Source organism: Protomyctophum bolini (assembly GCF_963924005.1).
Source record: "Protomyctophum bolini genome assembly, chromosome: 15".
NCBI classification, from domain to species: Eukaryota; Metazoa; Chordata; class Actinopteri; order Myctophiformes; family Myctophidae; genus Protomyctophum; species Protomyctophum bolini.
The window spans coordinates 40,192,004-40,208,216 of NC_137876.1; the positions used below are offsets into that span (position 1 = coordinate 40,192,004).

The following is a 16,213-nucleotide window of genomic DNA, read 5'->3' on the forward strand; positions in this document are numbered from 1 at the left end:
ACACCTCGTTACTCGCTACAAATTAAATAATAAAATCTTATATTTGTCTTACTGGAGGAATGCGCAGATGAGAATTGAACAGGGCTGCTCCACTCTCAGATAATAGGGGGGCGGAGTTGTGTTCTGCTGCCTGGCCTGCTTTGAAGACGGCAAGACGCACACACTGTGTTTTGTCACACGCATTCAACATGGATGACCGAGACACAGTCTTAGCAGAAGGATTTTTTATTTTTGTCCTTGCCTTATGCCTTACGCCCATGCCTTAATATTTAGCGGAAAACCAACCAATAAGTCCCTATCCGACACAAATTAACTAATCTTTCTCAGCCGTCACTGGAGCGCGCATCTAGCTACTGCATGATCATGCACGCTGACAGACAGCAGACACTGTCCCAACTCAACACAAACACTGAGGGAACTTGTTGTTGTACACACATAATGTGCCACGAAAAATAGCTTCCAATAGCTTAGTTGGTTATTATCGCTTCGAGGAGGTACGTGTCCATAATATCGCCACGAATGGCCAACAAAAGACATCTCTATTCTTCGCCGTACAAAGTGTTCCGTGCTGAAAATAGCTGATATACAAGCTCACAACTCGTCGCGTCCGGACACGTTGTGAGCTTGTAGATCAGCCAACCCCAGCATGCGGAGATGCAGGCTCTGAGAACGTTCAGAAACTTTTGCCTTCACAATAAAAGCATGCAAAAGCCCATATAGAGAAGGAAAAATAATTCGGTGGCATTTCACATTGCAAAAGAGCAATTTTTGTCAAATGTAAAAAATATATAAAAATTAAAGCAAAAAAAGAACGAAAAATAACTATAATAGTTCATTTTTCAAACGATGAACTTTAGTTCAAAATTTGGAATGATGAACTATGAACGGAACTAGTTCATTTTAAAAATCAACAACTGTGAACTGAACTATAGTTCCTAGGGGGTTCTGTATTTTCAGTATTTGTATGCTATTTAATTTTTTGGAATAAAGCCACTTTTGACAGGATGACAATTTTGGAAATTCATTTCTTTGTATTCATTTTGAAAATAATTTTGTATTTTGTACTTTGTACTTGTACTTTGTAATTTTTACTTTTATACTTAAGTACATTTTACGCCGGGTAAATTTTTGTACTTAAGTACATTTTATTTGAGGTACTTTTATACTTTTACTTAAGTAACTTTCTTAATGGGCACTTTGTACTTTTACTTAAGTAATTTTCAAGTAGAGAATCAGTACTTCTACTTAAGTAAAATATTTTTGTACTTTTTCCACCACTGCTGGAAATGCTGGGGCAAAAGATTACCCTGAGTCCTCATTAATGTCTGATGCTGAGGTCTCTATAGTCCCACTTGTTCCTGAGATCAATGGCATTTTATAACACTTGTTTAAATATCATGGTGACATTTATGAGTTGAGGTTAGTTTGGGTTAAGCGTTGCCTTTGACATAATGCACAATGCTAACCTTATGGCTCATGTAATAATTTGAGGACACTATAGGGCTGTATTTTGCGTGTCTTAAGTGCCAGGTCTTATTCCCTAACTTGAGTAAACTAAAGACCTGGAGGCGTGGTCAATGCCATTTGGCTATTCTGAGTGGCCAAAGAGCATTGATCACGCCTCCAGGTCTTTAGTTTAGTCTTTAGTTTAGTAGTGCAGCATTGCAGAGTGAAAAGGAGAGTGAAGATTATGTTAATTTGAAACCTTCATTTGTGTTTACAGTGTGTTTTTGTTTTTTGGCTCTTATTATTTATTACTATATGCTTCTCAGGGAAGATCATTTCAGTTCAGTTTACAAAAATGCAGAATTGCAGATTTATGGGTTTTTTTTATTTACCCAATGCACATTGTTTTCAAACTAAATAAATGCAATGTTTTGAACAAGTTCAAACTAAAGTCTTTCAAATTCATTAATGGTCTTAGACCTGAAGACAATTCTAAAAAAAGAAAAAGAAAAAAAGTTTCTATATCAGTGGTTTTCTGACTATAAGGACCCCAACAATTATATATATTTGGCCACCGACCCCCATCCCAGAAGTAAATATTTGATGTGCTCTGAAATAATATATATCCAAAGATTTGCACCACATTTTGTAGCACAGCACTCGGTGCTGCACTGAGCTTGTAGATCTGCTATTTTCCCAATAGCTAAAGTATAACATAATGCAAAAAACACCAAAAGGGGTTCCCGTCCTGAATGGGTTATGGGTCAACGTACTTGGTGAGAATTCTCCTCACTCTCTTTCCGCTTCCCTCATTACAGTCAGTGAGACACCTGTTACTCTGTGTGGGAGGCTGGTGAACTCTGTCACACTGTATGGCTTCCTGCTCAACATGAATGTCGACACTTTCATTATTGGCCTCACAATAATTGTGTAGGACGAAGCATGCATAAATTACATTTGGCAGGTCATGCAGAGTTATGTCCATAGGCCGCCGCAGAGCTGCAAACCTGGCCTTCAGCCGACCAAATGCACATTCAATGACCATACGGGCCTTACACAACATAAGTCCGAAGTACTGTTCTGATGGGGTAGACTGTAGAGCCACCTCTTTCATGAGGTATGGCAGAAGGGGGTAGGCAGGGTCCCCCAAGAGAAAGATGCGTATGGCCTCCTCCTCATCCACAAGCTGCTTCTCTAGTTGAGGTATCTTCCCGGTCTTCAAATAGGTATTCACCTTGGAATTAACAAAGACACGTGTGTCATGGACACTTCCAGGCGACTTTATGACAACATCCATGAATCTGTAACAGGCAAAGCAACATAGCACCTTTATTACAAAGTAAATACACTTGTGTGTGCGACGCTGCTCAACAGTGCCATCCAGTGTTATTGGCGTGGTACTGTGTGTGTGTGTGTGTGTGTGTGTGTGTGTGTGTGTGTGCCCCCCCCCCCCCCCCCCCCTTGACACATGTATAACACAATAAAAAGTCTTTATCAAACAAACAAATAGCTCTTCAGCCTTCATTACCTGTATTTGTAGTCGCATACAGCTTGGACATTCAGGGAATGTCTGCACTTCCTGTTAATGTAGTCCATGGAATTGACAGATGGCTGTTTTATATCAATGTGCGTCCCATCAACCGCTCCCAAACATTGAGGCATTCCATGATCCCGCATGAACCCAGAGACCAGCTCTTCTGCCTCGGGTACAGTGAAAGGTAGCCCAATATACTTTGGGCCGAGCAGGACAGTGATGGCTTTGCAGGTTTTTCTTATTATAACAGACGCAGTCGGGCGTGATATGCCGAAGGCATTAGCAGTTTTTAATACAGAAATTGTCTTGACAAGACAATTTCCGTATGTCCAAAGAATCTCTTGTCGCCCTGAGTGAAGAACTTCGTCCTTTAATCGACACCATTTTCAAAATTGTCCCAAAACTGGCTTGTCCTCCCTGGTCTCGTCCAGAGACGTCCCCTGGTTCCCCTACGCCGACGTGGTGCATTAATTATTTCATTAATGTAATTCATTCGCCTTCTGCGGTGAGCAATATCATCCGTGACGATTCTGTACAAATCAACATTCAGCTCCTGGCAGTTCAATAGTAATGGAAGCGTGACTCGAAGGTCAGTTTTTTTTTTTTTTGTGATCCTACTTTATTTATAGATTTTTTCACAAACACAGAAAACATAAAATACAAACACAAGCAACAACAACAACAGAATACGTATTCATGGACATAATGTATGAACACAGAAACATAATATAAAACAAGGATAGACAAGATAAACAAATACAAATAAATCAAATTAAAAGTTTAAATTTGTTTACACGACCAAACACGCAGCATCATCAACCGTATTATATGTATACTAATACAATAAACAATCAAACAATACATGAATAATAAGTGTACCTCATCACACCTCCAGCAAACCGGACTACCCTGCTGAAAAATCCAGCATAGACCAGCATAAGCTGGACCAGCAACTTTCTTGCTGGTCTTAGCTGGTGACCACCTTTTGCTGGTGACCAGCTTTAGAGTGTGTTTTGGACGCCATCTTGCTGGTCTTAGCTGGTGACTGACCAGCTAGGTTTTGCTGGTCCATGCTGGTTTAAACTGGTAGCTGGTCACCAGTTTATGCTGGTCTTAGCTGGTATTTTTATGGTTTTGCTGGTCACCAGCTTATGCTGCACTGCAAATAACAGGCTGATTAAATTAAGAAAAAAAAAAAATCAATTCTAGCCTTATTGTCTCATATCAAGCAAATAAATCTGCCAATGGGGTAAGCATTTCTTCCTTGCTTAGAATTCTTAAAACTAGTAACAAAGTTCTAGCCACTGAAACAGCATATCGAGTCTCAAAACTAGATAAAGATGCCTGTTTATAAAGCAAGGGTTAGCTTAATTTAAGCAATGAAGACTATGTTATTTAGGAAAGATTTTCTCTTGATAAGATTTTTTTCCTTAATCCAAAAATAATAATAAGCCCCAAAAATCTTACAGTAAGAAGCAATTTCTTAAAATAGCACAATGAAAAGTCTTAAATGAAGAAACCAGAAGCACTTTTCCAGCATTTATTTCCTGGTTCGTGGGGGGGGGGGGGGGGGGGGGGGGGTGGGGGGAGACACAGCTATAGGGATATAGAGCTTGATAGCAGTTATCTACCAGTTATCAATAAGTATGTCATGTATAAGCAAACATTCAAGACAAGAGGCAATCAAGAAATATATAAAACTAGATCCTAGATCCATACTCTATTCACAGCAACATTCTTTTTTTAAACACAACACAACAGCAGCCATGTGCATAGCATCAAGTCACAGCACTCAACAAAATGACTACTAAAACGAAAATAAAACTAAAGTATATTATTGTAAAATGTAAACATAAAAGTGCATGTAACATAAAAGTGCATTTAAAATGTAAACATCGTTTGCCGTCTCACATATTTCCACAAATTATAAAATGCTCAATAGTGCAGGGCTAGATAAAAGCCCGGCTCAATAGAGCGTCGCAGTCCCGCCCCCTACCATGGCCCAGGAAATTATTCTCTGTTAATTTTCCTTAAAGACGTTTACGCCGCGGACAAAGCCAACTGGAGTCGTGACAACAAACAACATTTTTTGGGCCGAACAAATAATTAGAAAGAAGAAAAAACGGCAGGTTACAACACTTGTTGTTTTTCTTCTTTGTAATTATTTGTTTGGTCCAAAATATTGTTTGTGTTGTCATGAGTTGTCACTGGGCCATGGTATGGGGCGGGACTGCGACGCTCTATAAGCAGGATCGATAAGGTGCTATAGTAATAAAATGTACAAGCTCCATCCCTAATCAGTAACACATTGCCCCAAACAACACACCCCAAACAAACTTTTCTGGTCGGAAACTCAAAAGAGATTAGATGTTTGCAGGACCCAAGTGAAAACAGCAGATCTAAACTCACAGTGCCGCGTTGTGAGATTAGATCTGCTATTTTGAGCTTGTAGATCTGCACACTCACTGACTGAGGTAGTCCTTCCATTCGGCCATGGACTTTTTGTATGCGTGGGTGGCATCTCCCTCATGGATGGCATCTTGGAGGACTTCAGTTTGCAGTACTGAAAGCACTGTAGACGCACACTTGGGGTAGGTCAGGTGAAGGGCATAGTAATATGCCATCAGGTAGACGAGTCCCTTTTGGAAGTCCTCTCTCTCAAAGGTCATCACTGGCATGGTCCCAATGCAGAGCAGGCAGTTTTCCTCACTGACGAGGACAACAGGACTGGCCAGAGGACGCTGACGAAGGAAGCTGTTGGGGTCTTCAATAGGCTGGTCAGGATAAGTCAAGGAAAGAGATTAGAGACCCCATCAGTGAAAACATGACCAAATGATACTTTGACTTCTAGCATAGCCGCATGACCAAATTAAACCACACCATTATTCAGACAAAAATCCGTAACTTTTTGCAGAATAGCAAGGACTAATTTCACTTATGTTTATGCATTTTGAAATTGAACAAAAATAAATGTACTGTACAGGCATTACTAACTTAAAGTATATGCACTCTCACCTTAAGAATGTGGAAAAGGGACTCGCTGCCAGCTCCCAGTTTCTTTGGGGGGGCCACTGAAGATGGGAACAGCTGTGGCAGGGTTCCCAACAGAGAGATGGACTGCTCCACTGGGTTTCACAGAAAAGGCAACATATGGCAGTCAATACATGAAGAAGACCATGCACCTTAGGTCTAGGACAGGTGCAGCATAAGAGTTCTAAAATAGCATAATGATGGTTAATATTCCACGCAGAGTTATCAATGACAAGCGAAGTCTATGCTGTGTGTGTATAAAGGCCTGAGGTGAAGAAAATGCCAGCACTCATTGTCCTTTTACATGGTTTTATTGAATTGAATTGAATGAAAACGTACACGTCTCGGCCTGTATGGCCTTCCTCAGAGTTTGTACTTTGTGACACATGCGGAGGAAGGCCATACAGGCCTCATTCTCAGAGGTAAATAAAATCATGTAAAAGGACATGAGTGCTGGCATTTTCTTCACCTTACTTATATCTTCGAGCCTTGCACCTAGAAGGATTTTGTTTTAACCTGGAGTGCAGCGGCTTGTACTTTTCTCTCTGTATAAAGGCCTGTCTATAGTCTCTCTGAAACCAAACTTTTGTTCGTTGAGTTACGACTTTGAGCTCTAATTTGGTGTAATGCTTTTCAGAAGTTGCGAGTGACGTCATTTTGTAGTCAAACAGGACCTTTATGACAATTTGGTTTCGGACAAAGTATGGACAGGCCTTTAGAATTAAATAACCCTGGCAGAAACTGCACATTAACGTTGCTTCCCATAGTCAAGATATTATTCATTAATCTGCGCTGTGTAAGAAAGAATCTCTGGCAGAATGCACATGGAGTCACATTAACATTGCTTCCCATAGTAAAGAAAAGATTAATATGTAATAGAACGCATATTTTAAATCATCAAGACACAGGATTGAGGTACATGGTGGTATGGGCTCAACAGCTCAAGGGGTATACAAAAAGGGTTTTGAACTAGATTAATATCCACTCATTAGGAGATCTCCAAATAGAAGTGGGGGCGGCCTCACCTTTTCCAACCTTCTGGCGCCGTATCCAGACATTCTTTTGGATGGCATAAAATTGGTAGTTATCGAGGAAGCCGTCCCATCTCTGCATGACTTCCTCGATGTACTGGGTATTGTATGGATGGATGATTCTCCTCATCTCATCCAGGGTCTGAAAATACATTGCAAAACAAATACAAAACAGGTGAAATAAAATATCTAACATTGCAAACAGTAAATTGAAAGAAATTAGCAGAAACTAGGTTCCACAATGGACGTCTCATGAGCGTTCATTAGACAGGTTTCACCTGACAAAATTTAAATGTATCACCATGTTAAGCAGACTTCTGATTTGCTACACAAGCTCAGAGCACGCGGCACCGAATGCCACGCTGCGAGCTTGTAGATCTGCCATTTTGGATAAATAGTGAATAATTTGCTAATCTTTAAATCTCAAATCTCTGCTTTTGGGGGGGGGGGGGGGGGGAACATCCAGACATAGGCCCCTGCCTTCAGAGGTCAACACACCAGGCCCTACAGGCTGTCCAGCAGACTACAGAGAGTGTGTGGTACCATCCACAAAGCTGACAGGGATCAAGGAAGAGACTCAGGAGGCATGCCAATATGGTTAAAACAGAACAAACATGCCTTAAGCAAATAGAAATAGAGTAGAAATGAACAAAAACCTCACCTCAACCGAGAAAAATGTCTTCCCATGTGCTACCAACATACGCCCCTATAGAATCCCCCTTTAAGGAGGACAGCAGCCATTTTCAGGCTAGTGGCTCGAATTATAGTTTGCGGTGACCTCAGTGCGAGAACAGGACAAGTTGAAGTACCCGCCACCCTCAGTCACAGGGCGATAACATTCCATCCCCACTGCGAAACACACGCCTTTCGTCTTCATAATTGCATTTTTCTGTTATATTTCTAATTAAATTACTTACATGGTCGATTTCTTTGAAGCAGGGGTAAGCCTTTAGGATCACCGTGCCCCTGTCTTGCTCTCTAGAAACGTCAGAGTCGATGAAGCGCCGTCTTCCACCAAACTCCAGGTCCAGCAGATTGGCAACATCAACTTTGTTCGGCTTCTTGGACTTGTAGAGCTCTTGGAGAGTGCCGTAGTGTCTTGCCTGGACTTCCGCGCTGTCCATGAAGTCATCTGTAGAGGCTGAAGGCATAACAAATTAAGTGTGTGGGGGAGGGTTAATTCCACAACTCTCATTAAACCAATTTAGGCCTGGGGCAGATTCTTGAAAAAAAAACCAAAAGCCTAACCTTTCTGAAAAACTTCAAATATTATTCCAAATTTACAAAAACAAATGTTGCTACATACTGTACATGTAATACACAGACATGTCTTCCCAGCCTGAGGGGTAAAAGCACAAACAGGATATCCTGTCCATAATGGGTTATGGAGAAACTATGAAAGCATACATGATTCCTTCTGCACGTAATTATAACAAATGTATGCTTCAGAAATCTAGAGCTGTCTGAATACCTTCATATGTCACGTTTGCTGCAATCAATGTATTGTTGCAATATTGCATACAGAAGATTATACATACATTCATCAATGCCATCTTGCACGGGGCTGCCGTCTTCGGATGACTGGTGTAGCATTGCGGTGGCGGCTGCATATCTCTCTCTAGGTCGTCCTCAGACGAGCCCTCCATCGTCGTTTCCAGTCATCTCGGTTCTCCATACATCCGGCCAGTTCGTTGGTACTTTGCACTCCTGCATCGCTCTTGAGTATATCCACGTATGTTAGCACGGGGCGTCCTCGTGATCGATGGCCGTGTGTTGGTTCCCAGAGCACCAGTTTGCTGGCTGGCAGTTCTTGATGTCTTTGGCAGTGTCCTGCTAGTCTCATTCTCCTGGCTGCTATTTTCTGGCTCACCCTCGGTAGTCCCTCATACAGAGTCATGTTAGTGACATGTACAGTCTTGCTGATGTTAAGTACTGCACGCAGCATTCTGGTGTAGCACCCGTCAAGGGACTTCTCCAGGGTTGGCTTCAGGGTCCAGCATTCACTGCCGTATAGGAGAACAGACTCCACTGTTGCGTAGAAGAAGCTGAGTTTGATTTGTCGGGGGAGATTGGAGTTCCAAACACTGTTCATGCCATTTAGGGACCTCCATGCAAGTGCCTTCCTCACTTTCAGATCTTGCTCGGTTGAGTTGACCCATGAGCCCAGGTACTTGAAGTCTTTGACTTCCTTCAGCACCGTGCCTCCTGCTGTTGTGAGAGGTGGATGTTCCGGTGAGATGTTGTAGGTGATAACCTCAGTTTTCTTGGCATTTAGCCTAAGGCCAACTTTGGCACACTCCAGCTCCACACTGTTCAGGAGTTCCTGAGCTTGTTCCACGCTGTCGGAGAGCAGGCCGATGTCATCCGCATAGTCCAGATCTGTCAGGACTACCTTGGGATGTCGTCTTGACCTCCTTGGGGTTAGGGTGAAGCCAAGATCCTGCTCTCGTCCACTGATAGCTTTCCTGAGCGCATAGTCCAGGACTATGATGAAGAGGAAAGGGGCTAGGGTATCCCCCTGCATTACCCCGGCCCGGATATCAAACTCCTCACTGTTACCATCTGGGGTCACCACCTTGGCCCTTGTTTTTGCATACATGGACTCTATTGCCCGGAGCAAGTTGGGAGGGACACCGTAGGCCTTAAGGATCTTCACCATTGTGCCTCTGTGAATCGAGTCAAACGCCTTTTTGAAGTCGATGAAGCAGAGTACAGCAGTCAAGTTGTCCTTCCTCACCTCCTCAATCATTCTCCTCAGTGCCAAGATCTGTGCTACGGTAGTTCTCCTCTCTCTGAAGCCATTTTGGTTCTCTCTCAGGAGAGGGTCGATGGCATGCCGTATCCTGTTTAGTATCATTCTGTTGTAAATCTTTGCAGTGATACAAGTCAGGCTGATGCCTCTGTAGTTGTCTGGCTTTGAGAGGTCCCCAGCTTTAGGCACTGGAATGATGTTGGACAGAGACCATATTTCAGGCTGTTTGTTGTTCATTAGTGACAGGTTGCAAAACTCCAGGGTGAGGTCATCAAGGTCACAGTTCTTTAGGACCTCTGGGGGTATGCCATCTGGCCCAGCACTCTTGCCCTCCCTCACTGTGGATTTCGCCTTGGAAAGCTCACTGGACGTAAAGGGACCATCTTCGATGTCCAGGCCCTGGAGGATTTCCGGCACATCCTCCTCAACTCCATCCTCTGCTGTACCCAGGAGCCCCTGGAAGTGGCCGAACCAGGTAGTCACCCTGTCCTCTGGGCTGTGTCCCTCCACCTGTCCCTCCTTAGCTCTTTTCCGCCCAGTCATCTCATTGATGACTTTCCAGGCCTCCCCATATTGCCGTTCACCATGCGCTGCCTGCACATATGAAACAATAAAAAAGGGGAATCTTAGGTTTCCAATCTAACAGGATTCATTAATACATGCATGTAAAAAAGAAAGGCTGTCAAGCTCATGATTGTGACACAAAATGACCTTTCATTAAAGGTTAATTGGGATTAACAATTAGTGTTTTGGCCATTGAACATTTACACAGTATTTTAGGCTTTGCTAAACCAAAATTGCAAAAAAGAGCAAATGTGGGAAAATATCAATACACGACTGACACAATTTTACACTTCAGTTGTAAATAGCCGAACTACGAGCTCAACACAATTGCTGGGGTTGAATTGGGGTGCTGGCTGCAGGTGAGACACAAGTAATATCCTAGGCCATTATTAATGTTTTACCACAGTTCTCCCGGGCCTGGCGCCGTGCTACGGTGCTGTTGTTTGCAGGTGGTTGGGGTTCCACTGGGTTGTTGGCTGCAGGTGACAGTTGTGATACATGTTATGGGATGGCAATGATTACCTCTATGACTCATCACTCACTACCATCTGCATGCATGCACCTACAAATATTATAAATCTTTATACCACTGTTATCCCATGTCCGGCGCCGCACTGAGGCATTTAGTGAAGGGGTTTGGGGTCGCACTGGGGTATTGGCTGCAGGTGACACAAGGAAAGTCCTAGGTAAATTCTCTACCAAAGAATCATAGCATAATATAAAATGCAAAAATACATACATGTTTTATCACTGCCAGGCCGGCGTTGTAGTGTAGAGCCTGCTGGAGGGGACTGTATTTGGACTGGACCGCTGGCTGTTGGTGACAATTTAAAAAACATATAAAAGTCTGTATTGTAACGACTACAAACCATTGAGTGACCTCTAGACCTACTGCACATTAAACAGAGCTGCGCATAATATGAAATGCAAAAATACATACATGTTTTATCACTGCCAGGCCGGCGTTGTAGTGTAGAGCCTGCTGGAGGGGACTGTATTTGGACTGAACCGCCGGCTGTTGGTGACAATTTAAAAAAACATTTAAAATCCTGTATTGCAATTTTATCCACAAACATTGCCTGCAGGGCAGAATTAGGACGATAACTACTCACAGAAAAAGAGGGGAAAAAAGAGATAAAGAGCTCTTAATTTCTATAACCACCTAAAAGAAGGCAACCCAGACACTCTATAACATAGCCCTAAACCATAGAAAAAATGCCATCTAGCACTAAAAAGAGAATATACATTGGCAGAATACCAGAGCATAGTGAACGACCAAAACCCTGAGATATTTGTATACTTCAAAATGACTGCATAATGTTTATACCGTTATCCCTGCGTCGCACTGGGGTGCTGGGAATGGCGGCCGGATTCTGGGGTTGCCCTGGGTTGCTGGCTGGAGGAGACCGTTGGACTGGCCCACTGGCTGCAAGGAGTTGCAGTTGCACCGAGTTACTGGCTGAGGATGACAAAAAGGGGGGATACTGTTCAAGTGAAGACTGCATAGTGCATACATGCATAATGCATATACATAGTTGCATATAGTATCACTACCTTCCCTGTGTCGCACTGGGGTGCTGGCAGATACTGGCACTGCGGGGGGCTCTATAGGAGGTGAACATGCCACAGATTGACTGGAACCGGCTTCGACGTCACTGGTTGCAGTCTGTCGTGGTCTCTTCTTTGGACTTTTCTTTGGACTTTTCACGTTAGACAACCTCTTCATCAGCTTTTCTGCTACTTTTTGCTTTTGTCGGGTACAAATAGCAGGTAGTGAACATTTGATCATGCAACTATGAACCTCAAGACAAGTCACAGTTTACGCCTGACATTTGCTCGATTATTGACGTATCTCGGAGCAGCCATTTTTTGTCTAAAAATACATGATAAACACAGTGTGCCAAAACAATTAATGTTTCCAACTTGCAAATTTAGGTGCAACCAATTAGAATTGAGCAGTTATATTTAGTCTAGCTGTGCTAAAAACCTGAAAACTCAAGAACTATTGTTACAAAAGCTACTTACCAGTGAACAGCTAATACTCAACAGTGGATAGTACTCCATCAATCTGTTGGCCATTGCTTCAACCTCAAATCTTTTTGGATACCTGGAGCTGGTCACTCTTGCCATTGAAAGCATATTTGTCATGGTGCTTCTTATTAGCCGACAAAAGAGCTCCTTGGATAACCTGCTGGGCTCTGTCCCCAGCCGCTTCTCCTCAAAGTAGGCACTTCTCGCTCGTTCGAGATCACTGTCAGTGTAGAGAACGTATGTTGGGGTGGCCATGGTCACAGTCGCTGATACATTGATGTCTTTTGAAAGCCCACTTTCTCCACAGGTTGCTGCAGGTTGTGGATGTACAGGAGCAGGAGTAGAAGGCTCAGCCTGAAAGACATTACTTAATGCTTAACTTTCCATTGTAGTGTGCCTTTACTAATTAGGTATAAATTAAAGAATGCAAGTATAAGTACTTAATGTTGAGCATTATTGACATGCCAAACCATATCGAAGAGTATACCGTGAGACATCTGACTAGCAGGGACAAAAAAATGAAATAAAAATAATGCAATGTCATAATGTAAACTCAAAGAATTTACCCTTTTGTCTCCATTCACCAACTGCCATATAAGCCGACGCCTTAAAAAGTTTGCAGGCCCCGGAAAGAGTTCCAAAACCTCCTCCCGAGACAAGGTGTAAAGCATACCATCGTCAATATTGGCAGCTGGAACAGAAATTACAGTTATTTATTAAACTAACTAACTAATTCAGCCCGGTGTGTAAATAAGTGGTTTTCAAAGTGGGTCTGGGGTTCTTGAGGGTAGGTCCCATCATTTTCTACATTTTAATTTTTCAAAGAGGAAATGAAAGCATTGTGGTTCACAAGTATTGAATCATTTTACATTTCCTGTACATGTTCTGACATTTAGCTCTTCCTACAGCAGAATGAAGCCTGCCTTAGATGACACGGCTGGGGACCCCCATAAGAGAAGTTTTTACAGCTCTAGCAGCTATTCTCAACCCGTTTAATTTCAAGGACCCCCAGTTTGACATGCATTAGGCTACCCCCATTTATTGGCATTTCTATCTCTGGGACCCCCAATGTATATTGTAAAAGCAATTTTAATTTAACTCTGAGAGTGTACAAATGGACCTGTCATGGTCCATTTTGTTCGTTCCATGTGTACACTACAGACCAATAAGGGTCCAAACTATAATTTACGTGGGGACCCCGGACCACACTTTGGTAACCACTACCCTAAAGGACCACTGCCCAGCTAACATGTCCATGTGGGCACCATATGGGGTGTATGTGTGTTTATGGGTACCAAGTGGGCATGGGCTAGAACTGGGCAATTATACTGGGTTCCAGGTAGGTTCTATGTGGGCTAAGTGGGCATGGGCTTGAACTGGGCAAATATTGTGGGTTCGATATGGGTTACAAATGGGCCAAGTGGGCATGGGTTAGAACTGGTCAACATGTATGGGTCCCTTGTGGGATATATATGGGCTAAGCGGGCATGGGTTAGAACTGGGCACGCATGTCTGTGTCCCATATGGGTTACGTATGGGCTATGTGGGCATGGGTTAGAACTGGTCACCCATGTCTGGGTCCTATATAGGTTATGCATGGGCTAAGTGTGCATGGGTAAGAACTGGGCATCCACACCTGGGTCCCTTGTGGGTTATTCATGGGCTAAGTGGGCATGGGTTAGAACTGGTCACCAACACCTGGGCCCCTTATGGGTTTATATGGGCTAAGTGGGCATGGGTTAGCACTGGTCACCCATGTATGGGTCCTATATAGGTTATGTATGGGCTAAGTGGGCATGGGTTAGAACTGGTCACCCATGTCTGGGTCCTATATATGTTATGTATGGGCTAAGTGGGCATGGGTTAGAACTGGTCACCCATGTCTGGGTCCTATATAGGTTATGTATGGGCTAAGTGTGCATGGGTAAGAACTGGGCATCCACACCTGGGTCCCTTGTGGGTTATTCATGGGCTAAGTGGGCATGGGTTAGAACAGGTCACCAACACCTGGGTCCCTTATGGGTGTATATGGGCTAAGTGGGCATGGGTTAGCACTGGTCACCCATGTATGGGTCCTATATAGGTTATTTATGGGCTTAGTGGGCAAGGGTTAGAACTGGTCACCCATGTATGGGTCCCTTGTGGGATATATATGGGCTAAGTGGGCATGGGTTAGAACTGGTCATCCATATATGGGCCTCTTGTGGGATATATATGGGCTAAGTGTGCATGGGTTAGAACTGGTCACCCATTTCTGGGTCCTATATATGTTATTTATGGGGTTAGTGGGCATGGGTTAGAACTGGTCACCCATGTCTGGGTCCTATATAGGTTATGTATGGGCTAAGTGTGCATTGGTAAGAACTGGGCATCCACACCTGGATCCCTTGTGGGATATATATTGTCTAAGTGTGCGTGGGTTAGAACTGGTCACCCATGTCTGGGTCCTATATATGTTATGTATGGGCTAAGTGTGCATTGGTAAGAACTGGGCATCCACACCTGGGTCCCTTGTGGGATATATATGGGCTAAGTGTGCGTGGGTTAGAACTGGTCACCCATGTCTGGGTCCTATATAGGTTATTTATGGGCTTAGTGGGCAAGGGTTAGAACTGGTCACCCATTTCTGGGTCCTATATATGTTATTTATGGGGTTAGTGGGCATGGGTTAGAACTGGTCACCCATGTCTGGGTCCTATATAGGTTATGTATGGGCTAAGTGTGCATTGGTAAGAACTGGGCATCCACACCTGGATCCCTTGTGGGATATATATGGTCTAAGTGTGCGTGGGTTAGAACTGGTCACCCATGTCTGGGTCCTATATATGTTATGTATGGGCTAAGTGTGCATTGGTAAGAACTGGGCATCCACACCTGGGTCCCTTGTGGGATATATATGGGCTAAGTGTGCGTGGGTTAGAACTGGTCACCCATGTCTGGGTCCTATATAGGTTATTTATGGGCTTAGTGGGCAAGGGTTAGAACTGGTCACCCATTTCTGGGTCCTATATATGTTATTTATGGGCTTAGTGGGCATGGGTTAGAACTGGTCACCCATGTATGTGTCCCTTGTGGGATATATATGGGCTAAGTGGGCGTGGGTTGGAACTGGTCATCCATATATGGGCGTCTTGTGGGATATATATGGGCTAAGTGTGCGTGGGTTAGAACTGGTCACCCATGTCTGGGTCCTATATAGGTTATGTATGGGCTAAGTGTGCATGGGTAAGAACTGGGCATCCACACCTGGGTCCCTTGTGGGGAAAGTGGTGAAAAAGGGCGCCAAAGTTTGTAAAAATGTCACCTTTGCGTCCAAAAACAACATATTTCCTGTGATTCTTTCTAATGAAGGGGCATGTATTCCCACTTACTTTTTCCCCCCGATTCCAACGGTGGTGGTCTTATCTCTCTACGACGTCAGGAAGTGGGTGTAAACGCCAACTTCCTGTCCCCAGCCCCCCGAAATGTTGTGGAAAAAACCGAGACCATTTTCGGACTCAGCACGACGAGCTGAAGGCGCTGATATCTGTTTCCCAGCACAGGGACTTACGGTTCTCTTAATTGGCTAACCCTAGGGTTAGTTTTCAACGCGCGATAGCTCGAGAACGATATGTCCGTCAGCCAAGTAATTGACATGCGCGTGTTCAGTTTTACGAGATCTACGCTCCGATATGTCCGCCATTGTCGTGCGACCCCCGTAGCCCGTAACCCTAACCCTAGGTAACCCTAGGGTTACCTGTCTGGAAGCCTTATAGACATAGTGAACCAAAGAGTGTGTTTATGGTTGAAATGCTAAATTTAAAATTGAGTACCAGCAGGGAGACA

The 16,213-nt window shown here is 43.6% G+C and overlaps 1 protein-coding gene and 1 long non-coding RNA gene across 2 annotated transcripts; both read right to left on the bottom strand.

Moving 5' to 3' along the window:
• Positions 1–5,442: 5,442 nt before the first annotated feature.
• On the bottom strand, positions 5,443–8,634 carry LOC308329873 (uncharacterized protein; the record flags this gene model as incomplete). The annotated part of the gene is made up of 5 exons (XM_080784374.1): positions 5,443–5,754; positions 5,996–6,105; positions 7,036–7,183; positions 7,959–8,182; positions 8,580–8,634. The coding sequence occupies 5 exons, from the start codon at positions 8,632–8,634 to the stop codon at positions 5,443–5,445; spliced, it is 849 nt and encodes a 282-aa protein (XP_080640500.1).
• Positions 8,635–11,297: 2,663 nt separating this feature from the next.
• Positions 11,298–12,484, bottom strand: LOC308329526. Its single transcript, XR_013965402.1, has 4 exons — positions 12,383–12,484; positions 11,912–12,104; positions 11,685–11,816; positions 11,298–11,372 (listed from the first exon to the last, which is right to left on the bottom strand). It is a non-coding gene; the product is annotated as an uncharacterized lncRNA (long non-coding RNA).
• Positions 12,485–16,213: the final 3,729 nt, after the last annotated feature.